The sequence below is a fragment of the Somniosus microcephalus genome, chromosome 9 (genome assembly GCF_052327205.1).
Source record: "Somniosus microcephalus isolate GS21.2 chromosome 9, FLI_Smic_1.0, whole genome shotgun sequence".
NCBI lineage: Eukaryota > Metazoa > Chordata > Chondrichthyes > Squaliformes > Somniosidae > Somniosus > Somniosus microcephalus.
In genome coordinates, this window is record NC_140995.1 from 206,895,835 (window position 1) to 206,922,442 (window position 26,608).

At 45.2% G+C, this 26,608-nt stretch overlaps 1 protein-coding gene across 1 annotated transcript in view; it reads right to left on the bottom strand.

The window, feature by feature from the left end:
• The window catches only part of cdk19 (cyclin dependent kinase 19), a 351,351-nt gene that overhangs the window by 127,153 nt on the left and 197,590 nt on the right, over nt 1–26,608 (bottom strand). The window contains exon 7 of the mRNA XM_085997816.1: nt 9,827–9,970. Coding sequence (XP_085853942.1) covers nt 9,827–9,970 — 144 coding nt within the window. The remainder of the gene's footprint in view (nt 1–9,826; nt 9,971–26,608) is intronic.

A 26,608-nucleotide genomic window follows, 5' to 3' on the forward strand; every position in this document is an offset into this window, starting at 1 on the left:
CCGATGTAGGAAAAAGTTCAACGACCTCACTTGGGTCGTCAGGGCGAGTGCCTTTTTTTCAAAACCTCTTCATCCCTCCATCTCAACCTCACTTTATGGCCAGAGGGTCTTGAAAGAAGCCCCAATGCCCAACACTCATCCAACACCTATGGCCCTTTCATCAAACACACACGCACATTCCACACTTTGCATACAGTAAGGGCTATTCAATGATGGGAGGCATTTCAGGCAAGACCATGGCTGCATACAGTAAGGGCTATTCAACCATGGGAGGCATTTCAGGCAAGACCATGGCTGCACACAGTAAGGGCTATTCAACCATGGGCGGCATTTCAGGCAAGACCATGGCTGCATATTTACTCAGACGCCGTCCTTTTTCTTGCAAGCCAAGCTGTCTCATAATAGGAGACAGCAGCAACGGACCGGTGGAGGGCGGCCTCAGCTGCAGCTCCTCAGCGATCTTGAGGAGCGCGTCCACAGGATTGTGGCAAGCCGGGTGATTGGTCCCGTTGCCACTGGAGACGCCGACCCCGTTCTGGACAGCAATGGTAAGGTCATCACCTTTTTGTCCTCTCTCCTTCCACTTCTTCCTCACAACAGCAGTCTTTGACACTTTCAATCCAAATCACTAAATCGCTGCACTCATGCTTCCCTTGCTGCCACCCTATCCTCACGTTAAAGCCACTCTTGTACCTCCCTGCTTTCAGATGGTGATTCACCAGGTGAGGAGACGGGCCCTCAAGCTGCCAGTGAGAGTGAAGCTGAAGGCGAGGAGGAAGAGGAAGCCGGACCATCAGCGCCACCCTCTACTGAGACAACCCATGCCCACACTGGGAACACACCTTCCCTGGAGGGGAGCAGGGGGGAATGGTCTGATGAGGGTGAAGCTCCAGGACCCAGCGGGCTGCAGCAACGCGATGGGGTAGGGAAGCTCGGGGGCCTTCTCCCCGGAGGGAGAGTATGGCTTCGAGTCCTGCTGCACTGGACGCAGAGGAGGAACGGGTCCTCGCTGAAATGAGCGCCCAGGCGGAGCACAGGCACACTGAGCTCATGGCTGCAGTGGCAAGGTTGCCCGAATCCATTGAATCACTGGCAAGGAGTGTGGAGCACTTCGCTGTAGCACAGGCGGCTGCCACGCAAATGCTTAGTGCTGCAATGCAGTCAGTGGCTGGTCTCATGCAGACGCAGATTGAGGTCACGTGAGCACTGACTGCTGCCACCCTCACTGGATTGTGCAGATTTCACCGTGGCTCTCACCGCGCCGCAGCAGGCCAGCAATCTGTGCTCCATCAGATTGCTCCGGATGCTGAAGTGCTGCCCCGTGGGAGTGCCAGTGTGTCGGTCGAGCAAGGAGGTGCTGTCTTCTCTCAAGATGACAGCATTCCTGCTGCCACCACTAGCACTTCGCCACTGCAGTTGCCACCACCTGTAGGACAGACTGCTGCCGCCCATGCAGAGTTGGTGCAGTCAGCAGCCGGGCTCTCCAGGCCCAGAGCTGGTCCAGGCCATCCCTCAAGGGCATCTGCAGTCTCAGTTTCTGACACTCAGCAGCCTTCCCCCCAGCCTTGCTCCAGCCACTGGGGTCCCATTACGGAGGAGCTGCAGGGTGGGAAGGGGGGAATTTCGCAAGGGAAGCCGATCACCATCGAAGGGCAAAAAGTAGGAGGTGTGACAAAATGTTGTTCATTGTTTTATTGAAGACCAAGGGCCGTAGTCAAATTTTTGTAACTGTTTTGGACATTGTCTCCAGGTTGTGAGAGCCAGTTATGTGAATGACTGCTTTTGTTTGTGTTTCTTTCTATTACTTTGTCATGCGGAAATGAGACACACAGAGTTTGTGAAATAAAGAAGTATCTGTTTTCAAAATGTACATGTTTGGTCTTTGCAATCATTGTTGCCTTGACCGGCTTAGGGGTTGCAGGATGGTTTCATTCAGGTTGTTTGAATAGCAGAAGCCATTTCCTCAGAGGGGGCCTAGAAGCGACTTGCTATGAACCTTTGACGGACGGCCCTTCCACTTTGTGCCTTCCTCCCGCCTTGGTGCTGCTGATGATCATCTTCCTCATCTTCCTCCTCCTCTTCCTCCTCCTCCTCTGCTGGTGCTCCAATGCCTGGTGGCATTGGTTGGGTCCTGAGGATTGCAAGGTTATGCAGCATGCAGCACACAACAACGAAGTGGGAGACTCGCTCAGGCGAGTACTGCAGGGCTCCTCCAGAATGGTCCAGACAGCGGAACCGTTGCTTGAGCACGCCAATTGTGTGCTTAACGATGTTCCTGGTAGCTTGATGGCTCTCGTTGTATCGTAGCTCAGCAGGGGTGCTGGGTGAACGGAGCGGTGTCATCAGCCAGGTGCACAGAGGATATCCCTTGTCCCCGAGAAGCCAACCTCCTGGGTGATGCGGTGCCTGGAAAAGGTCTGCCACAGAAGTCTGGCGCAGGATGAAGGCATCGTGGCTGCTGCCAGGAAAGTGGGCATTGACAGCGAGTATCAGCTGTCTGTGGTCACAGACCAACTGGACGTTTAAGGAATGGAAGCCCTTTCGGTTGCGGAAATCCTCGGCATTCTCTTGCGGCGCCCACAAAGCCACATGCGTGCAGTCAATGGCGCCCTGCACCATGGGGAAGCCTGCTATCATTGCAAAGTCCATTGTGCGTTCTTGCTGCTTGTCCAGGGTCATGGGGAAAGAGATGTACTCTCGTCTCCTTTTAAAGAGGGCATTTGTTACCTGACGGATGCAGCAATGCACTGCGAACTGGGAGATATTGGCGATGTCCCCAGTAGCTGATTGAAATGAGCCAGTGGCATAACAGTTGAGAGCCACTGTTATCTTCACTGCCACCGACAGAGACGTCCTGCTCCTCAGTTGAGGCTGCAGATCTGGCTGAAGCAGGTGGCAGTGCTCAGTGACCACCTCCTTGCTGAAGCGCAGCCTTCGCAAACAGTGCTCCTCAGACATATTAATGTAGGAGAACTGTTGGCGAAAAACCCTGGGAGGGTAAGGTCTCCTGTACCGAGGCCTGTTGGCCCTCCTCCGTCTGGCCATGATTGCCACTCTCTCTCTGCGTCTCTGTGCCCTCCGAATGTGATGGAGAAGGACGACGTTCCCATCGATTGCAGCCCCCATAGTATCTGGGCAATCAAAGTTATGAAGGTCAAAAAGCAAAGTACCTGCAAAGTTATGGTCAGAAGCCAAAACTACCTCAGACAGCGTTGACTCAATGCAGAAGTCTCTCTTTCTCTCTTTGTCTCTCTCAAAATCTCTCTCTCTCTCTCTCAGAATGAGTGGTGCAAAAATGGCCACCACACAAAAGCCAGGAAGAGGCCCCCTTTAAATAACGCCCCCCCCCCCAGTCCCACAGCAACTGAGAAGCGTTCCAGTCAACCTGTCGTTGGTAGCGCCAGGTGGAAAGGAGGGGGGCACCACTCAATTTCCGGTCCGGTGCGCCCCAAGGGCGTTGCACTCTCGAATGACGTCAAGATCTGCATGAGTAGGAGATCGGGCGGTATTGTTTAGCGCTGCCGCAAAATGTCCGGTCAATTTCACGAGAGGCGCAGATATCGCCGCGCCCGGTCGCTAATTGTTTTGCGCCCCACTTAGCGCCCTCTTAAGGCACTAACGGGTGGCGCTACCAACTGAATTTTTCCCCATAAAAAGATTGTAAACATTTCTATAGGTATGCAAATAGGAAGAGATTAGTGAAAGTAAACGTGGGCCCATTAGGGGCAGAGACAGGAGAAATTATAATGGGCAATAAGGAAATGGCAGAGACATTAAACAAATACTTTGTATCTGTCTTCACGGTAGAAGACACAAAAAACATTCCTGAAATAATGAGGAACCAAGGGTCTAGAGAGAATGAGGAACTTAAAGAAATCAGTATAAGTAAAGAAATAGTACTGGAGAAATTAATGGACCTAAGTGGCGACAAATCCCCTGGACCTGACGACCTGCATCCTAGGGTTTTAAAAGAGGTAGCTGCAGAGATAGTGGATGCACTAGTATTAATCGTCCAGAATTCCCTAGGTTCTAGAACAGCCCCCAAGGATTGGAAGATAGCAAACATAACACCACTATTTAAGAAAGGAGGAAGAGAAAAAACGGGGAACTAGAGGCCAGTTAGCCTGACATCAGTAGTAGGCAAAATGCTAGAATCTATTATTAGGGATATGGTAACAGGGCACTTAGAAAATCAGAACATGATTAGGTAGAGTCAACATGGTTTTATGAAAGGGAAATTGTGTTTGACAAATCTGTTAAAGAGTTTTTTGAAGATGTAACTAGTAGGATGGATAAGGGGGAACCAGTGGATGTAGTGTATTTGGATTTTCAAAAAGCATTCGATAAGGTGCCACACAAAAGGTTATTACACAAAATTAGGACTCATGGGATTAGGTGTATATATTAGCATGGATTGAGGATAGGTTAATGGACAGAAAACAGAGAATAGGAATAAATGGGACTTTTTCGGGTTGGCAGGCTGTAACTAGCAGGGTACTGCAAGGATCAATGCTTGGGCCTCAGCTATTTACAATCTATATTAATGACTTTGATGAAGGGACTGAGTGTAACGTATCCAAGTTTGCTGATGATAAAAAGTTAGGTGGGAAAGTAAGCTGTGAGGAGGACGCAAAGAGGCTGCAGAGAGATATAGACAGGTTGACTGAGTGGGCAAGAACATGGCAAATGGAATACAATGTGGGGATGTGTGAAGTTATCCACTTTGGTAGGAAAAACAAAACAGCAGAATATTTTTTGAATGGTGAGAGACTGGGAAATGTTTGCATTCAGAGGGACCTGGGTGTCCTTGAATCACAGAAAGTTAACATGCAGGTACAGCAAGCAATCAGGAAAGCAAATGGTATGTTAGCTTTTGTTACAAAGGGATTAGAGTATAAGAGTAAATAAGTCTTACTGCAATTATACAGGGCATTGGTGAGGCCACACCTGGAGTACTGTGTACAGTACTGGTCTCCTTACCTAAGGAAAGACATACTTGCCTTAGAGGGAGTGCAACGAAGGTTCACCAGACTGATTCCTGGGATGAGGGGATTGCCCTATGAGGAGAGATTGAGTAGACTAGGCCTATATTCCCTCGAGTTTAGAAGAATGAGAGGTAATCTAATTGAAACATATAAAATTCTTAAGGGGCTTGACAGGGTTAATGCTGAGAAAATGTTTCCCCTGACTGGGGAATCTAGAACACGGGGTCACAGTCACAGGAGAAGGGGTCGGCCATTTAGGACGGAGATGAGGAGAAATTTCTTCACTCAGAGGGTTGTGAATCTTTGGAATTCTCTACCCCAGAGAGCTGTGGATGCTCAGTCATTGAGTATATTCAAGACAGCGGTCGCTAAATTTTTGGGAACTAAGGGAATTAAAGGATATGGGGATAGTTGCAAGAAGGTGGAGTTGAGGTAGAAGATCAGCCACGATCTTGTTGAATGGCGGAGCTGGCTCAAAGGGCCAAATGGCCTACTCCAGCTCCCATTTCTTATGTTCTTATGATCTGTATGGCTCAGCTACTCATACAAACATATGGAAAGGAAGGACAGGAAAAGTCCATCTGGTCCATTGAGCATGTCCCATACAGCTATGCTGCAATTAAGCATCATGACCCTCAATGCTGCCACCCACCAGCAGCTATCTAATCTCCTGGGAGAGGCAAAAAAAAACATTAAAAAAGCTGTAGATCAATCCATGTAAAAGAAAATCCAGGAAATTCCCTTCCTACCTCCAAAGGCAATCTAAACGAGTTTCAGAAGACCACTGTGACCATGAGCCATATCACTCAACGTCCTACCTACCTTTGTACACAGTGATATGAGCCTCAGTCAGAAACTCATCCACCTCCATTTTAAATGTTTGCAGCGAATCAGTACTCACGAAAAAATAGGAACAAAGGAATTGCTAGACGGAAAAAAACCCAGGTCATAGGTCATCCTGACAGTCGCATTAGACAACAATAATGGAGGTGTTGCTAATCGTGGCAATCAATCTCTATTAGTTTACAACTGATCCAGAAATGACACGAGGAAAACCCCCAGTGGTGGAAAGCTTTGGGAACCAAAGCTTAGGTCCAAAGTCACCTGATTCTCCAAAGCATGCTATATTTACCCTATGTCATGTCTCAAATTACTCATCTTTGTATCCCAAAATGTTATTTTCTGAAAAAAATCTATCTAATTTGAATGAATAAACACTATCTGCTTCCACCATCTCCCTGGGGAGCGAGGTGTCATCTGTGGCTCAGTGGGTAGCACTCTTCCCTGTGAGTCAGAAGGTTGTCCCACTCCAGAGACTTGAGCACAAAATCTAGCCTGACAGGGAGTGCTGCACTGTCAGAAGTGTCATCTTTCGGATGAGATGTTTAACCGAGGCTCCATCTGTCCTCTCAGGTGGATGCAAAAGATCCCATGGCACTATTTCAATGAGCATGGGAGTTCTCCCCGGTGTCCTGGCCAATATTTATCCCTCAACCAACATCACTAAATCAGATTATCTGGTCATTATCACATGGCTGTTAGTGGGAGCTTGCTGTGCGCAAATTAGCTGCCGCGCTTCCTACATTACAACAGCGACTACACTTCAAAAGTACTTTAATGGCTGTAAAGCCCTTTGGGACGTCCTGGGGTCATGAAAGGCGCTATATAAATGAAAGTCTTTCTTTCTTCTTTCTTTCTGTTCCAGAGATTTTCCATTTGTTCACTGAAATAATAGGGGATACACTCTCTTTGCCCCTTTTATTTCCCTTTTCCATTCTGGTCTGTACTTTCTGAATTCAGCTTGGTTCTCTACTATATTATGAACATGACATTTAATATGAGCCTTCTTTTTCTGTTTCAATTTAATCTCTATGGCCACGAATTTAATTCTGGAGGCGGGATGGGGGCGGGACAGTTGTTTCCGGGTTCCGTTCCCGCCCCCAGCTGCCTCCGCTTTGCAGACGTGGTTTTAACTTGCTTGGCCTTGTTAAGCCCGCCCTGCGTAAGGCCTGCTTTTACCAACTTAAGAGTTTAAAAAAAGAGAAAAATGAAATTAGATAACTCATTTATAATTTAAAAAATACTCTTCAAAAAGGTAAGTTTATTTTTAGCCCTGTAAAACATTTAATTTTTTTTCTTCAAAAAATTAAATTTTTGTTTAAAATATTTAATTAAATGGCATTTTAATTAATTCTAAATATGTAATGTTTTTAAAAAATGTATTTAATGTGTTGGTATAGATTTTAGGTGATCCTCATTCATACTTTTGACAGTTCTGTACGTACGGACCTGTCAAAAATATGAATGGGGATTCCCTTCTTCCATTGGTTGGGCCAGCCCATGTGATCTCAGGAGCGCCTATGAACCGCTTGCGCCCCTGGGATACGTGGGGCTCTGCCCGCACAGACCCAGAGAGGCCCAGGAGCGCAAGCCGCCATTCTTCCCGGGCCACCAGGTACTTTCATACACATTTTGCAGGTCAGAGGCGTCCGCCCACGGAAAGCCTCCGATCGCAAATGTTGGCCCACTCTGTCGGCTGGGCTACCTTCCTCCACCAACCTAGTAATCTCCTCAAATAATTCAACCAGGATCCTCTTTTCCAGAAGCCTGTAGAGAGTCTCTAACAACCCATTTTCTGTCCGGGTGGTCATACAGAGTAACTCTAATGATCCCTTCCATACCAACCTACAGAATAAACCTCCCTTAGCTCCTTCAAATGACCTTGCCCCATTAATAGAATGTAGTAAGCCATCACCTGTTAATAACCGTGAGCCTAAATAAAAAAATAAAAAAATAACCGTGAGCCATGAAGCAGGTGGTGAATATTATTCAGAAAGTGCCTTGCATAGATGAACCCTCCTTGGTCTGGGCGATTCAATTTGGTAATCAAATTAATGAGCTGCAACACAAGGGTTTTGCCAAAAGATCTGGAGTCACAATTAAAAAGGGGCAGTGTGTAAAATGGGCAATGAAGGGATCTTCATTTTGCTAAATGATGAATGAGATGACCATAAGGCTTCAAGGAGAGTCAGCAGTTAGTGAATTACCTCTAATAATAGAAGTGGAATGAACTACTAGAAGTTGGCTGGAAAGCCAGTGAGACCAAGAGGTTTTCCTAAACACAGATTCCAGGGAGCCAGGAAGCTTTAAGGAAATGGGGAAATCAAGGCCAGATGTCCTTCGTTCAACATCAGGAAGATGGGACTGTCCAGAGAGTTATTGATGGATTTAGGAAATGTGTTCAATTCACATCTGGAGAAGGCCAAACAGAAGCAGAGAGTTCAATTCTCTTTTTGCTTGCTCTAGACTCTTGAGCAGATGAACCAAATTAAGGGATTACTGAAGATTTAATAATTCCCTTTTCTTCTTGGAAGCATATACAATAATATTACATCTAGCATGATTGTCGTGCTCTCCCGCAACAATACAGGAATTGACATCCTCTATCAGAATCTCAGGCAAAGCAATATATTTCGCACCACCACATAAACACCATTCCCAACAGACAGACAATATGGAACACACAACCACTTCTGCCAAACACCAAAAAAGAAATCAGCCAAAACAAAAAAAAAAGGCAGCAGATATGATTGAACAGAAATAAAGGATTCTACCTGTATTGTGACAGGAAATTGAAGACAGCTGTCTCATTTGTCAGTCATTGTGGCTGTTAATGGTTAACTCTTATTATTCTTGGTAAATAAAGAAATACTACATTTACAATAAAAAAAATATGGTTGGGGTGTGAGAAGCCATTCTTATATCGATGGTCATTTTAGTTCAGAGTCAAGGAGACCAGTGTCCGGGAGCCAGCTCCTGGCTATAGAACTGATAAATCCAACTCTCTTATCCTGGGGACAGGTTCATAGGCCCAGTTTTTCGTGGCTCTATGATTCTGGTGCCAGGATATGTGAGCTGGGTTTAGTAGTGTAAACACAGTTGGATGCTCACAGAGGCCAGTCTCCCAGAATTGGAACTAAAATAGCTATAGTTTTAAAACAGCTTAAAATACCTTTTATTCACAAAAAAGGAGAGCCCTGTGTTGTGTGTACGGCATATTCTCACTCTTATACTTTGTAACTAATGTTTATTTACATCTGCTGATAAAAGTGCTGACAATGGGGACACTGTAGGCTGAAATGGGAGTGAAACTTTCTCCCACAGCGCTTTCAAAAAGCAGTTCTTTTCTAGATACCATTATTGTAATCATACTGTTACAATGCTTCATAGGAATGTTTTAATTGAACTCTTATCAAAAAGGTCCTATTGATAATAAAATTGTTTTATTGTCTATGAGCATAGCAAATGTTTTTTTTGCATACTGACGGTAGAACAGAGTGAGCTTTCACTTTAAGAAAACAAGAGGGCATATTTTGGTTTTCTAATTGGCTGTCACAGAATTGTAAAACCCCCCATCTGCCCTCACTCAGAATGTTGGTGTAGAGTTTTAATTCTAGCTTGCAGGGCTATTTAAATGATTAAACCCACCACAAGTGCAACCAACTCATGCCTTTTTCACTCTACAACAAGGAGGTTGGATTTGTATGTAAATTTAAATGAATCTGACATTACATGGAAAAATGAATCTGAAATCAAGTATTTGTGTCAGACTTATCAATCTAGCAAGCTTTGACATATAAATCAGTCTCCTATCACTCCATAGGACAGTACATTGGTACACCAATGTGTTACAGTATTGAGTATCCTCTTTAAAGTACCTCCGCTTATCAGTTCAGTAACAGGCTTCACTTTAGTGGGACAGTAATAGACCAGTTTTATTAAACTGCACCAGACTTATTATCTACTAGAAATTACATTTTGCATCAACTAAACAAACTCACCAGCAGGAAATCCCATAACACTGAAAATACGATCCAACTGGTCATGGTGAAAGGGGTTACTTGTTTTGATATCTTCCTGGCGACAATGAAATATGGGTTCTGATGTTAAAAGCTCTGCAAAAATACACCCAATTGCCCAAATATCTAAAATAAAAGACAAGAAATAAAATGAGACAGAAAATTACAATGCTGAATTCACTGTGATCCATGATGTCTTAGTTATCGTTGTTCTGATGGTTCTACTATTGCCTATTTCAATCAATCATGACAAAAAGGAATTCTACAGGAAACAACGAGCATACCTGCTATTTTTGTACTTTCTGAAAAGAAAATACTATCTTGTATCCTCCCCAGCTCCTTGAGAAATGTAGCTAGTGAAGACATTGGGGTCGATTTTCCTGAAGCTGTCGGGAAGGAGACGGGACTTCAACTTTCGGGTTTTAGACCCACCTACTTCGACGTCCGGCCAATCCACGCGATTTTCCCTTGATTGACCTTGTTGAGCCCGCCCAGCAGGCTCAGCAGGCCAATTAAGGGCCACCCGGCAACAGGTGATGTCACAGACTGCAATTTCATCTGTCAAGAGTTCTTGACAGATGAAATATCAGTGTTTCACAGCTGTTTGAAGCTGTGAAACACCGACAGTCTGAGTTCTAACATGAATCCTTCTCCAAAGACTCAGTTAGAACTCACACCGGCACTCAAAGCTGAAGGCTGTCACTTTTCACAAATCGCAGCCGTTCAGCTTTAAGTGCCGGCTGAGTGATGGGCTCCCGACGGCTACAGGAAGAAAGGCTGTTAAGGTAAGTACAGGTAAGTAAAAGTTCTTTACACACTTTAGACACACCAAACACACTTACCTTTGCACTCATGCGCCCATCACTCACCTGAACACCGACATCGCGACCCCTCCAACCCCTTCAACCCGACGGCCCGCCTGCTCTAACCTGGCGTGGTTTGGAGCCGTCGGGAATCCCACACGAAACCCCTCAAAATAGGGATTAGGCTAAAAACTGCCTGTTAACTACCTTTTAACAGGCAGTTAATTGGCACTAAACACTTCCTGCCTGGTTTCGGCGGGTCCCAGTGTGGGGCGGGTACCCGCTGCCTCTGAAAGTTGCGTGGAGCGGGGTTTTGGACGGGATGGTGTCGAGACCCCCGAATTCGGAATTTCACCCCCCCCCACACGCCTGAAACCCCGCCTGACGGCTCCACGAAAATCGACCCCATTGTCTTGTCATACTTGATATACCAGGACAAGGTGGAATCATGAGGGTTTGATAATATTTGTGAAATAGTTAACATACAGGAATTTTGGAATTACCAAGATGTCTCTGTCACAATTTGAGAAAGACAGCATAAAAGAACAGGCAGAAGTATGTAGATGGTATGCAACTCCCATCAATTAATTATTCTCTTGTTCATAGATCGCCAAATGACACAACATTTTGGTGTATCCAATCAAGTTTGTGGGTATGAGCTCACCTGCATCTGGCCAGGTTTTCTCTGACCTGAGAGTGGATGATTTGGTCACTGGTTACCGATGGGAGAAAACGGTTCCATTACCAGCACTGATACCTCATATGAGAAAAATCTATTAATAAAACACTTAACAAACTAAAACAAAAGTTTTCAGCTTCCACACAGTGAGTTCCTGACCTCAGCTGCATGGGCAGGTTGAAGGCATCAAGCAAAGCTTAGGTATTTCCACACAGCTGCACACCGAGTTACACAGTGATATTAGGAGGTCTGGGAGAAGGTTGTTGATTGCTGGGCAATAGTTCATGGTTTTGGGAGACTGAAAAGAGGGGAGAAAATAGTAAAAAATGTGATTTGAAATAAAGTATTTGGCTATCAACTCAAAAATTATGGAATGTATGGGGGTAATTTTAACCCCCCAGGGCGGGTGGCGGGGGTTAAAAAAAATTTCAACATTGGGAAACCGGACCCCAACTCACCCACTTCCGGTCGAGGGGCAGGCGAACAATCTGCTCTCAGGAGGTGGGTCAGGCACTAAAATATTTTAAGGAGGCCGCGTGCCTCCATTTTAACAAATGTTTTATTTTTAACTTCTGCAGGCCGAGTTTCCCAGGGCCCGGGAAACCTGGCAGATGAAAGGAGGCAAGAAGGACCGGATCCACGAGGTAAGTGCCTGTATTGCACTGCTTGTGGGGCAGGAGGAGCAGGAGTGCTTTCTCCCTCCCCCCAGCCCACCAAGCTGACCTATTAAACATCCTGTGATCACCCGACCCCCATCACCACGATGTTCGCTCCCTCCCGATGTTCTATCCACCCCATAATGTTCAAACCGCACCCCGCCCCCCATAATGTTCAATCTACCCCACCTCGATGTCCGATTTCCCCCGCGATGTCGGACTTACCTGCCATCTGCTCCCCGGATGCTTTCCAGCCCAACAGACAGCCAGCCTGTGAATCTGGCTGGCTGTCGGGCAGGATACCCGTTGAGATGATTTAAAACAGGTCCTGCCGTTAAATTCCTCCCCCTTCCCCCCACATACAGCTCTCTTCCCGGCTCCGAGTTATTATCAGGCCCTTAAGTTTGAAGACAAAAATGACTGTTCACAGCCCAATACATAGATTAAAGTATGACAAACTGCCCATATTTGAAAAGAAAACGGAGCCTACTTGCAGAAGTCATATAACGAATATTCTAGATTTGTTAATTTTTTCCCCATCTTTCTTAATTGACTCCATGGTGGGGTAAGAGTCCATAAGCATCAATCAACCTCCAGTACCTCATCAGTGAGGCCATTATTCATGGTCAGTGAGTATTCGGATGCTACTTCATGGACAGCACTCCAATAATGGTGTTGAAGTTGGAGAGACCAAGAATATGAGTAGACTTGATGCACGACATGTCCAACCAATATTGAACAGTAAGCAATAAAGCCAAAGGAATGCTGAACTACACAGCAAAAGCAGTAAAATATAAGGCAGAGGAAGTCGTGTTCAAAATGTTCTGCGCTCTGGTCAGATCACATCTTAAGTACTGTGCCCAGTTCTGGTTGCCAAGACACAAGGGACATTCAAAGGCTGGAAACATTGCTGAGGAAGAGCCACTAGGCTGAACCCTACTGTCAAGGGTGTGAGTCATGAGAAAAAAAAGAGAAACTTGGGCTTTTCAGCTTGCAAAGGAAGCATCTGAGAAGTGCTATGCCTTATACCGCTACCGTCTCCTTAAGCCCCTCTCCACACTCACCTCCAACAAGTGCGAGGAGCTCATGGATTTCTTTGTCAATAAGATTGATACCATCTGTTCAGCTGCCTCTGCCGCATCCCTCCCTTCCCCTAGCCCACCAAGCCAAGCCTTCACCAAGGTTCACCCTGCCATAGACCAGAACTCACATCTCTTTCTAGTTTCTCAATATCCCCTCATTCCCTCTCCAAGCTCATCTTGTCCATGAGACCTGCCTCCTGCTCCCTCGACCCTATTCCCACTAAACTACTGACTACCCAACTTCCCTTCCTGGCCCCCATGCTAGCTGATATTGGAAATGGTTCCCTCTCCTCAGGTACTGTCCCACTCCCTTTCAATTCTGCTGTCATCATCCGCTCTTCACTGACCATTGCCCCTCTATCCTTGCAAACTACTGCCCTATCTCCAACCTCCCTATCTTCTACAAAGTCCTTGAACGTGCTGTCGCCTCCCAAATCTGTGCTCATCTTTCCCACAACTCTATGTTCAAACCTCTCCAATCTGGTTTCTGTCCCTATCACAGCACTGAAACAGCCATAGCCAAAGTCACAAATAACATCCTATGTGACTGTGACCGTGGTGCACTATCCCTCCTCATCCTCTCGGCATGTCAGCAGCCTTTGACACGGTTGACCATACCATCCTCCACAAATACCTCTCCTCCAACGTCCACCTGAGTGGGACTGCCCTCTCCTGGTTCCACTCTTACCTATTCAGTCGTAGCCACAGAATCTCATGCTATGACTTCTCTTCCCGCCCCCGCACTGTTACCTCTGGAGTCTTCCAAAGACCTATCCTTGGCTCCCTCTTATTTCACATCTACCTGCTGCCCCTCCGTGACATCATTAGAAGACACAACATCAGGTTCCACATACGCTAAAGACACCCAGCTCTACCTCACCACCACTTCTCTCAACCTCACCAATCCCTCTGTGTGCTTGTCTGGCATCTAGTCTTGGATTAGCAGAAATTTCCTGCAATTAAACATTGAGAAGACGGAAGCCATTGTCTTCGGTCCCCGCCACAAACTCCATTCCCTAGGCACCTACTCCACCCCCTTCCTGGCCACTGTCTCAGACTGAACCAGTTTGTAACCTCGGCATCCTATCTGATCCTGAGCTGAGCTTCCGACCCCATATCTTCTCCATCACAAAGACCGCCAACTTCCACCTCCGTAAAATCGCCCATCTCTGCCCATGCCTCAGCCCATCTGCTGCTGAAACCTTTTGTTACCACTAGACTCGACAATTCCACTGCGCTCCTCCCTGGTCTCCCAGCTTGCACCCCCATGAGCTTGAGCTCATCCAAAACTCTGCTGCCCGTAACCGAACCCGGACCAAGTTTAATGTCTCATCCAAAGGATTTTTTTACATACAGATTGATCTATCCTCAAGGGTCGTGTACTTAGCACTGAGGCATAAAAAATAATCAAATGAAGGGCAGTTGTTGCTCAATAATTTTCTACTGACATTAATATAATCTCGTGAAACAATTTTTCTGTAATCAAACCGTAATAGTCATGAAATCCTCATAAGTACAGAAATTTTTTTAGGAACAGGATAGAGCCATTAGGCTCAAGTGGCCTTTTTCACAGGTCATCTCCAGCTATTTCCTCCAATCCCATCTCTCTCCAAAAACTTTTAAAAAATTCATTCTCATGATATGGCCGTTGCTGACAACAACTTTATCTCAAGAGGGCTGGAATGCAAAGGGGTGGAAGTTATGTTACAGCCATACAGAGCTCTGGTTAGACCCCATCTGGAGAACTGCATTCAGTTCTGGGCACCGCACCTCAGGAAGGATATATTGACCTTGGAGGGGGTGCAGCGCAGATTCGACAGAATGATACTGGGGCTAAAAGGGTTAAATTATGAGGACAGGTTGTATAGATTGGACTTGTATTCCCTTGAATATAGAAGATTAAGCGGTGATCTAATTGAGGTGTTTAAGATGATTAAAGGATTTGCTTGGGTAGATAGGGAGCAACTATTCCCTCTGGTGGGGGAGTCCAGAACAAGGGGGGGCATAACCTTTAAATTAGAGCTAGGGTGATGTCAGGAAGTACTTCTTCACACAAAGGGTAGTGGAAGTCTGGAACTCTCTCCCCCAAAAAGCTGTTGAGGCTAGGTCAATTGAAAATGTCAAAATTGAGAATGATAGATTGTTAGGCAATGGTGTTAAGAGTATGGAACCAGGACAGCTAGATGGACTTAAGATAGAAATCAGCCATAATCTAACTGAATGCTGGAACAGGCTCAAGGGACTGAACTGTCTACTCCTATGTTCTTAGATCCCTGCAATGCAACAGTGATACAGACCTAGAAGCAGGTTACCGTGATTACCCTCTCAGCCAGTAACTGGTGCATGTGTGGAGGTGGATACCATAAAGGAAAAGACGTAAATTAAAAACTGAACTTTTTTAAAAAATGGGTGAAACTCTGTTTCTGCTTTTTACCCTTCACCTTTTTCAGCCTGCTCTAGGTCTCCACCTCTTGCACTCTGAAGCTGGTGTAATGGCAATTGTTACAATTACCCTTCCAATATTCCGTCTCTCAAGTGTGATGAAATGCCTGGCCTCCACTTGGCACGTTCCACATGATGCAACAGCTGAGATGGGTATTTGAACGTATATGAAGCTGTGTACAAGACCCCACAGTCCCACTCCTTGGTGGTCATAATGTCAACATCTGCGAAAAAATTTTTAAACTACTGATAATCTCAAAGATTAAAATGACGCAACATTTTAATCAAGTTCTTGTAAGATTATGCGGCGAGTGCTGATTCGCTGCATACCTTCCAAGTACTGTAATATGAATCACGGTCAGTGTGGTCTCCTGGACTAGTTTTGATTGTCTAAGGGGGTCGGAGAAGAATTTTCCAGATTTTTCCCTTTAAATTGGCTTTGGGTTTTTAAATCTTTATTTTTGCTCCTCCCAGGAGATTACAAGGCTGCTGGTGGAGGGGGTAGGGGGCTGTTGTGAATGATGATGCTCAAGACATTGCAACTGTATGCGGCAGGCTCGATGGCTTAGCTGTTTTTTTCCTGCTCGTCATCTTCATATGTATCTGACAGTTACACAAGGAATATTCTGAAATGCTTCCTGAAGCGCAAACAGATATCTTACAGAATAGTTACGGAACTTCTAAGAGGAGTGGCAAATGATGTTGTATTCAAATGTATTTGTAAAGGATCTTCAGCATAAATCTATGTTAAAAGAACAGTTCATTCGTATTGAATTACATAGAAATTATAACACAGAAACAGACCATTCAGCCCAATCAGTTTGTGTTGGTGTTTATCCTAATCCCATGTGCCTGCCCTGTTCCCATATTCCTTTATCTCTCTTTCCTTCTACTACGTATCTAACGTTTTCTTCAATGTTGATAATGATCTCTGTTTCAATCACTAACTCCAGTAGTGCATTCCGTAGCCTCATAACCCTTTCTGTAAAAAGCATTCTCCTGCTCCCTGTCCTAAATCTCTTACATTTAACCTTGTATCTATGTCCCTTTGTTCTAGACCCTTTCAACCACCGGAAGTAGTGTGTTTCCATCTACCTTTATTGCATCCATTCATAATTTTAAACATATCTGTCAAATCACTCTGCCATCTTCTTTGTTCCAATGAAAACAGCCTCAATTTTTCAAATCTTCTTTTGTGTTTGAATTTCCTCATACCAGGCAGTATCCAATGAACCTGCGCTGTACCTTCACTACTGCCTCAACATCCTTCTTATAGTGCGGAGCGCAAAGCCGCACCCTATAGTTCGACTATGGTCTTACTAAGGTTTTATATAGATTCAACATTGCACCTCATCTTCTATATTCTGTAACTCTTGTCGTAAAACCCAGTATTCCATTAGCTTTATCCACTGGAGGTGCACCTTCTAATGTCTTGTGAACCTAAACCCCCATTTTTTATACTAAAAGCTGTAAAATAAACAATATAATTTTGTAGATAAAAATTAATTTAATGTCACAGAAAAAAACTCGCCAAAATATTTATGAGTCCCTCGATTGATAAAAGTAGCATGTAACTGAGCCGTACTGTACAGTAGGCTTCAAGTTTAATTCCCAGTCTGCACCGAGTTAGCTAAATTCAGCATGGATGCTACAATATGCTTTGCACCCCTTGTCTAGGGAGGGGGAAAACTAACAAGGGTTGCCCCTCCCAACTGCTATCCATTGGCCTTTGCAGAAAAGTGTGTGTATGTAAACCGGAAGGAAGAACAGAATCAGGCTCTCCCTCCCTTCCATCACATCTCCTATCCTTTCACCTTTACCATTCCTACTACCCCCTCACTCCCACCTCTACCTCTACTCATTCCCATCACTTCTCTTACCTCTTCCCCTTTGAACAGTCTATTTAGCCCCTATATTCTCCTTTACCCCTTGTTTCACTGTCATTCACCTCACTTCAACCCTCCAATCATTTATAGAACACAAGGCTGCAACAGGTGTGTAATCAGTACACTGACATATTTTTCTCTCTCACTTTTAAAAAGTACACAATATGAACTTTACCTGAATAAACCTCATGAAATTTGTCCTCTAGTTTTTCTTCAAATAATTTTGAAAAAAAACCCAACTGAGTAGAAACTGCAAGCAGTTCAGCTGACTGAACATTACTAATACATCCTGGGAAATTATGGGGGCGATTTTGCCAGCCTTGGGGAGGCGGGTTTGGAGGCGGGACTGCCGGGGAAATGGCAGAATCTGGGGGTGGGTGCCCATCCCACCCCCAACCCGCCTCCATGCCATCTTCCCAGGAGGCGGGTACCCGATCCACGCCGAGTCGCGTCTCCTCGAGGTGGGAAGGGGATTAGTGCCAATTAACTGCCTGTTAACAGGCAGTTTTTTGGCTAACCCCATTTTGAGCCCTGAAGTGTGGGCTTCCCGATGGCTCCAAACCTCGCCAGGGTCGCGAGGCGGGCCATCGGTCTGCGGGGGTTGGAAGGACCGAGATGTCCGGTGTTCAGATGAGTGATGGGTGCATGTGTGCAGAGGTAAGTGTGTGAGGTGTGTGTAAAATGTTTTAAAAGCTTTACTTACCTTTACTTCTTCCTGCAGGCTTCCTCCCTTCAGGTCTCGGGAGTCTCTCAGCTCACCAGCACAGAAAGCAGAATGGCCGCTGAACTGTCAAAAGCTGCAGCCTTCTGCTTTCTGCTCAGGAGAGCTGTCTAACTCAGCCTGAGTGACATGACAGAACTTAGAGGACAGATTGTCAGTGTTTGACAGCTTCACAGAGCTCTCAAACGCTGAATTTGACAGATGAAACGTCACTTGCTGACGTCACCTGTAACTGGCTTTCCTTTAATTGGCCTGCTAAGCCCGCTGGGCGGGCTTAACAAGGTCTATCAAGGGAAAATAGCATGGGTTGGCCGCAAGTCAATGGAAGCGGGACTAAAACCCGACAAGTGGGAGTCCCGCCTCCAAAAGCTCCCCATTGACAAAATCCAGCCCTACGCATACTACACATACTCAGACTATACAATCTGCATTAAACTAACAAAATCACAACTTTGGGCAAAAATATCATTCAAATGCAGGCTTTTGGGAGAAGCTGAGGTGTTGAAATAATGATTAATGAAAGAATTATAAGATACAAAAGCAATTCATTAGATAAATTTAATCATAATACTGTAAAATGTGATATTTAAATATTTTATTTTGTCTAAAAGAACCTTATTTTTAACTTTAAAATGTTAGTTACTGAGAAAAAAAACGGTGGTTGAAATTGTTTTCCAGAAAACATTGAGTGGTTTTGTAGGGAAAAATAGTCAACATGCAGGCAAGTGATAATGTGAGAAATCCTATTACAGTGCCACCTACTGGCATCACAGGGAAATGTAACAGGCTGTATGTTTACCATGGGAATCCTCATGGGAAATGTTTACATAGCAGTATTCAATAGAGAGTGCAATCGTGTACAAATTTTTATATATTCTATATATTGAGAATAGAAAACTTCAGATTCGGCATCTATATATGTATGGCAGAATGCATTATACACTGATGGTTAATACTGGTGCATGCATGCTGAAGAACTCATAGAATCATACAGCACAGAAGGAGGCCATTCAGCCCATCCTGCCTGTGCCGGCTCATTCCCCATAGCCCTCCAAATTTTTCCTTTTCAAGTATTTATCCAATTCCCTTTTGAAAGTTACTGTTCAATCTGCTTCCACCACCCTTTCAGGCAATGCATTCCAGATCATAATAACGCGCCTCGTAAAAAAATTCTCCTCATCTGCCCCCTAATTCTTTTGCCAATTATCTTCAATTAACGCAGTTATTAATTTTCTTAGGAAATGGAACAACTGAGCCTACAAAGTTTTTTTTAAGATGGAAAAGCCTCCCTCTCCCCTCAAAGACTGAACTGTCGGTTGGCTTGCCATAGGAGCTGGCTGATTTCCCGCCCTCCCAGACTGGGGAGCTGCCTCACCGGCTGCATGCTAATGAGGCCTGACCAACAAGATGGTTTGGGCCTCTCGCTAGTCCAATCTTGCCCTTATCACTGCTGCATTTATCTATTTCAGTCCAGTATCCAATGGAGAAAATTGCTCAGCATAAGTTCAGTATGTAAATTTAGCAATCTCAAAGAACTCAGCTTTAAGAGCCTCAGGATTGAGACTGCAGCGAATAGAAAAGCCATGCAATATAGAAATCCTGAATCTAGGTGAAGTCTTTATTTAGTTTTCATGGACTAGTGACTAGTAGGTGATAAACAGCAAATTAAGTATGTTCTGGCTCCATTATCCAAACCTGGTCAGCTGCATTATCTACAGACCTAATAAAATGAACAAATTATTATACCATGCAAACAAATTAACATACTTCATTCCTGAGACAGCACACATATTGGAGTTGTTTCAAAATTCTAAGCACACAAGGCCAACTTGAATTCTAAGATTTTTTTTAAAGTGCCTGCAAAACATAAGATTGAGTAGCTTGCAGACCTGACTAAGCTTATCAATCCGCAGGTCAGCGGAGACAAACTGAGCAAAAATGGGTGGGGATTGGGGGCGGGGGGGGGGGGGGGGGCGGCGGGTGTGCGGTGGAGTGGCTACAAAAACAGAGAACATTATGAAATATGCACATACCGACAAACAAGTCTACTCCAAAATGCTGAATAATGCACCAAAATAAGAGTTAAAAATCCAAACTTAGACCCCTTTAGAAAATAAGTATAATGCCTTCAGCACTCACATCACCCTTCATAAAAGTCTAAATCTATCAGTGAGTGAGGAAAAGGAGGATCAGAATTTTTTTTGCTGGGGCCTAGTCTGAAATTTTTTTGAATACTTCTACTCCAGAAAGAAGGCCAAATAAGGACCTTATTATTTAAAGGTATATAAAAGTACTAAATGGTATAAATTATCTCAGAATATTACTTCAACAGGCCAGTAGAATCAGAGGACATAAAAATATGTATGAAAAATCCCTGTCTTTGCAATCGACTGCCCCCTCTCCAACTTCCCTTTCCTCTCCAAAGCCCTTGAACAAATTGTCACCTCCCAAATCCACGCCCAGCTTGCCTGCAACTCCATGTTTGAATCTCAAAGACCGCCTACTTCCACCTGTGTAATCTCGCCCTTCTCCACCCGACTCAGCCCGTCTGCTGCCAAAACCCTCCTCCATGCCATTGTCACTTGCAGACTCAACCATTCCAATGCTCTTCCATCCTCGACTCGCCACAAACTTCAGCTCGCTCAAAACTCTGCTGCCTGTATCCTATCTAGCACCAAGTCCCACTCATCCATCAGCCCTGTGCTTGCTGACCTACATTGACTCCCGGTCCCCAAAGACTCAAATTTAAAATAATCATCCTTATGTTGAAATCCCTTCATGGCCTTGCCTCGTCCTATCTCCGAAATCTTCTCCAGTCTTTCAACTCTGGCCTCTTGTGCATCATGAAATCACTTTGCCCCACCAATGGCAGCTCTGCCTTCAGCCGTCGACGCACGAAGCTCTGAATTCCCTCCCTAAACCACTCCACCTCCGTCTCCTCCTTTAAGATCCATCTTAAAACCCACATCTTTGACCAAGCTTTTAGGTTTTTTTTATTCCTTCCTGGGATGTGGGCGTCGCTGGCAAGGCCAACATTTATTGCCCATCCCTAATTGCCCTTGAGAAGGTGGTGGTGAGCCGCCTTCTTGAACCGCTGCAGTCCATGTGGTAAAGGTACTCCCACAGTGCTGTTAGGGAGGGAGTTTCAGGATTTTGACCCTGCGACAATGAAGGAACAGCGATATATTTCCAAGTCAAGATGGTGTGTAACTTGGAGGGGAACTTGGAGGTGGTGGTGTTCCCATGCACCTGCTGGCCTTGTCCTTTTAGGTGGTAGAGGTCGCGGGTTTGGGAGGTGCTGTTGAAGAAGCCTTGGTGAGTTGCTGCAGTGCATCTTGTAGATGGTACACACTGAAGCCGTGGTGCGCCGGTGGTGGAGGGAGTGAATGTTTAAGGTGGTGGATGGGGTGCCAATCAAGCAGGCTGCTTTGTCCTGGATGGTGTTGAGCTTCTTGAGTGTTGTTGGAGCTGCACTCATCCAGGCAAGTGGAGAGTATTCTATCACACTCCTGACTTGTGCCTTGTAGATGGTGGAAAGGCTTTGGGGAGTCAGGAGGTGAGACACACACTGCAGAATACCCAGCCCTCTGACCTGCTCTTGTAGCCACAGTATTTATGTGGCTGGTCCAGTTAAGTTTCTGGTCAATGGTGTCCCCCAGGATGTTGATGGTGGGGAATTCGGCGATGGTAATCCCACTGTGTGTCAAGGGGCGGTGGTTAGACTTTCTTGTTGGAGATAGTCATTACTTGCCACTGTGTGGCGCAACTGTTACTTGACACTTATCAGCCCAAGCCTGAATGTCGTCCAGGTCTTGCTGTATGTGGGCACAGACTGCTTCATTATCTGAGGAGTTGCGAATGGAACTGAACACGGCGCAATCATCAACGAACATCCTCACTCCTGATCCTATGATGGAGGGAAGGTCATTGATGAAGCAGCTGAAATTGGTTGGGCCTAGGACACTGCTGTGAGTAACTCCTGCAGTGATGTCCTCCAACAGCCACAAGTATCTTCCCTTGTGCTAGGTATAACTCCAGCCAGTGGAGAGTTTTCCCCTGATTCCGATTGACATCAATTTTACTAGGTCTCCTTGATGCCACACTCAGCCAAATGCTGCCTTGATGTCAAGGGCAGTCACTCTCACTTCACCTCTGGTATTCTTTTGTCCATGTTTGGACCAAGGCTGTAATGAGATCTGGAGCTGAGTGGTCCTTGCGGAACTCAAACTGAGCATCGTTGAGCAGGTTATTGGTGAGTAAGGGCCGCTTGATAGCACTGTCGACGACACCTTCCATCACTTTGCTGATGACTGAGAGTAGACTGATGGGGCGGCAATTGGTCAGATTGGACTTGTCCTGCTTTTTGTGGACAGGACGTATCTGGGCAATTTTCCACATTGTCGGGTAGATGTCATTGTTATAGCTGTACTGGAACAGCTTGGCTAGAGATGCGGTTATTTCTAGTGCACAAGTCTTCAGCACGACAGCTGGGATGGTGTCGGGCCCATTGGCTTTTCTGTATCCAGTGAACTTAGCCGTTTCTTGATATCATGTGGAGCGAATCGAGTTGGCTGAAGACTGGCTTCTGTGATGGTGGGGACCTATGGAGGAGGCCGAGATGGATCATCCACTCAGCACTTCTGGTTGAAGATGGTTGCGAACGCTTCTATCTTGGCTTTTGCACTCACGTGCTGGGCTCTGCCATCATTGAGGATGGGGATGCTCATGGAGCCTCCTCCTCCTGTTTGTTGTTTAATTGTCCACCACCATTCATAAGAACATAAGAAATAGGAGCAGGAGTAGGCCATACGGCCCCTCGGGCCTGCTCCGCCATTCAATAGGATCATGGCTGGTCTGAATCTAGACTCACGTCCACTTCCCTGCCCTCTCCCCGTAACCCCTAATTCGCTTATCTGCTAGGAAAATGTCTACCTCCATTTTAAATTTATTTAATGTTGCAGCTTCCACAGCTCTCTGGGGTAGCAAATTCCATAGATTTACTACCCTCTGAGTGAAGAAGTTTCGCCTCATCTCTGTTTTGAAAGGGCAGCCCCTTATTCTAAGATTATGCCTCCTAGTTCTAGTCTCACCCATCAGTGGAAACATCCTCACCGCATCCACCCGATCAAGACCCCTCACAATCTTATATGTTTCGATAAGATCGCCTCTCATTCTTCTGAACTCCAATGAGTAGAGTCCCAACCTACTCAACCTTTCCTCATACGTCAACCCCCTCATCTCTGGAATCAACCGAGTGAACCTTCTCTGAACCGCCTCGAGAGCAAGTATATCTTTTCTTAAATATGGAAACCAAAACTGCACGCAGTATTCCAGGTGTGGCCTCACCAATACCCTGTACAACTGCAGCAAGACTTCCCTGTTTTTCTACTCCATCCCCCTCGCAATAAAAGCCAAGATTCCATTGGCTTTCCTGATCACCTGCTGCACCTGCATACTAACTTTTTGTGTTTCATGCACCAGGACCCCCAGATCCCTTTGTACTGTAGCACTTTGCAGTTTCTCTCCATTTAGATAATAACTTGTTCTTTGATTTTTTCTGCCAAAGTGCATAACCTCACACTTTCCAACATTATATTGCATCTGCCAAATCTCTGCCCACTCACTTAGCCTGTCTATGTCCTTTTGCAGGTTTTTTATGTCCTCCTCACTCACTGCTATCCCTCCCATCCTTGTATCGTCGGCAAACTTGGATATGTTGCACTCGGTCCCTTCCTCCAAATCGTTAATACAGATTGTAAAGAGTTGGGGTCCCAGCACTGACCCCTGCGGAACACCACTAGTTATTGATTGCCAGCCCGAGAACGAACCATTTATCCCAACTCTTTGTTTTCTGTTAGATAGCCAATCTTCCACCCATGCCAGTATATTACCCCCAATCCCGTGATTTTTTATCTTGATCAGTAATCTTTTGCGTGGAACCTTGTCAAATGCTTTTTGGAAGTCCAAATACACTACATCCACTGGTTCCCCTTTATCCACCCTGTATGTTACATCCTCAAAGAATTCGAGCAAATTTGTCAAACATGACTTCCCCTTTGGAAAACCATGCTGACTCTGTCCTATTAAATTATGTTTATCCAAATGCTCTGTTACTGTTTCCTTAATAATGGACTCCAACATTTTGCCAACCACAGATGTTAGGCTAACTGGTCTATAGTTTCCAGCCTTTTGTCTACTTCCCTTCTTAAATAAGGGTGTTACATTAGCAGTTTTCCAATCTGCCAGGACCTTTCCTGAGTCCAGGGAGTTCTGGAAAATGATCACCAATGCATCCACAATCCCTACCGCCACTTCTCTCAAGACCCTAGGATGTAGGCCATCAGGTCCGGGGGATTTATCCGCCTTAAGTCCCATTATTTTACCGAGTACCATCTCCTTAGTGATTTTAATCGTGTTTAGCTCCTCCTCGCCCCCCCATTGCCCCCTGTTTGTCCAGTGTTGGGATATTTTTAGTGTCCTCTACTGTAAAGACTGATACAAAATATTTGTTCAGCGTCTTTGCCATCTCCATGTTCCCCACCACTAGTTTCCCGGTCCCATCCTCTAAGGGACCAACGTTCACTTTAGCCACCCTTTTTCTTTTTATATAGCTGTAGAAATTCTTGCTATCTGTTTTTATATTTTTTGCTAGTTTACTTTCATAATCTATCTTCCCTTTCTTAATTAATCTTTGAGTTATTGTTTGCTGGCTTTTAAATGCTTCCCAATCTTCTATCCTCCCACTAGATTTGGCTACTTTATATGCCCTTGTTTTCAGTCGAATACTATCCTTTATTACTTTACTAAGCCACGGATGGCTGTCTTTTCTTTTACTCCCCTTTTTCCTCAGTGGAATATATTTATCTTGAAAGATGTGAAATATCTCCTTGAATGTAGACCACTGCTCTTGTACCGTCTTACACTTTAATCTGTTTTCCCAGTCCACTTTAGTCAATTCTACTCTCATACCTTCATAGTCTCCTTTATTTAAGCTTAGTACGCTGGTTTGAGATCCAACTCTCTCACCCTCAAACTGAATTTGGAATTCAACCATATTATGGTCACTCATTCCAAGGGGATCCTTTACTAGGACATTTTTTATTAATTCTGTCTCATTACACAGGACCAGATCTAAGATTGCCTGCCCCCTGGTTGGTTCAGTTACATACTGCTCAAGGAACCCGTCCCTAATACACTCTATGAACTCTTCCTCAATGCTGCCATGCCCAATTTGATTAGTCTAGTCAATATGAAAGTTAAAATCCCCCATGATTATAGCTGTTCCCTTATTACAAGCCCCAACTATTTCCTGATTTATACTCCGACCAACAGAGTTGCAACTGTTAGGAGGCCTATAGACTATGCCCACTAGTGACTTTTTCCCCTTATTATTCCTTATCTCCACCCAAACTGTTTCACTATCCTGACTATTGCAGTGATTCCATCTTTGATTAACATAGCAACCCCACCTCCCTTTCCTTCCTGTCTGTCCTTCCTAATTGTCAAATACCCTTGTATGTTTAGTTCCCAGTCATGATTATCTTGCAGCCATGTTTCCGTAATGGCCACCAGATCATACCCATGTGTAGTTATTTGTACCGTCAACTCGTCAATTTTGTTACGAATGCTGCGTGCATTCAGATAAAGAACTTTCAAATATGTTTTCTGACAACTTATTCCTGCTTTTACCCCTTTTACCACTTTACCTTTATCATTATACATTCTGTCCCTTCCTGACACGCTCTGGTTTTTAATTCCCCCACTGCTACCTTGCTCTATTGCCTTCTCCGCTGTCATTTTTATTTTTCGCTCTCTTAAAACCTCCCCCCCACTAGTTAGTTTAAAGCCCTCTCTACAGCCCTAGTTATTCGATTCGCCAGGATTCTAGTCCCAGCACTGGCCAAGTGAAGTCCGTCCCAACAGAACAGCTCTCTCCTGTCCCAGTACTGATGCCAGTGTCCCAGGAAGCAAAACCCATTTCTCCCACACCAGTCTTTGAGCCACGCATTTAACTCTCTAATTTTATTTACCCTAGCCAAATTTGCACGTGGCTCAGGTAGTAATCCAGAGATTATTACCCTTGTGGTTCTGCTTTTTAATTTGGCCCCTAGCTGCTCAAACTCCCTCAGCAGAACCTCCTTCCTTGTCCTATCTATGTCATTGGTACCAACATGGACACGACAACTGGATCCTCCCCCTCCCACTCCAAGTTTCTCTCCAGCCCAGAGGAGATGTCCTTAACCCTGGCACCGGGCAGGCAACACAGCCTTCGGGACTCTCGCTCTCGGCTGCAAAGAACTCTATCTATCCCCCTAACGATACTATCCCCTACCACTACAACATTTCTTTTAACTCCCCCCACTTGTATGGCCCCCCGCTCCACGGTGCTGTGGCCAGGTTGCTCATCCTCCCCGCAGTCCCTGTTCCCATCCTCACAGGGAGTAAGAGCCTCAAACCTGTTGGACAAGAGCAAGGGCTGCGGCTCCTCCAACACT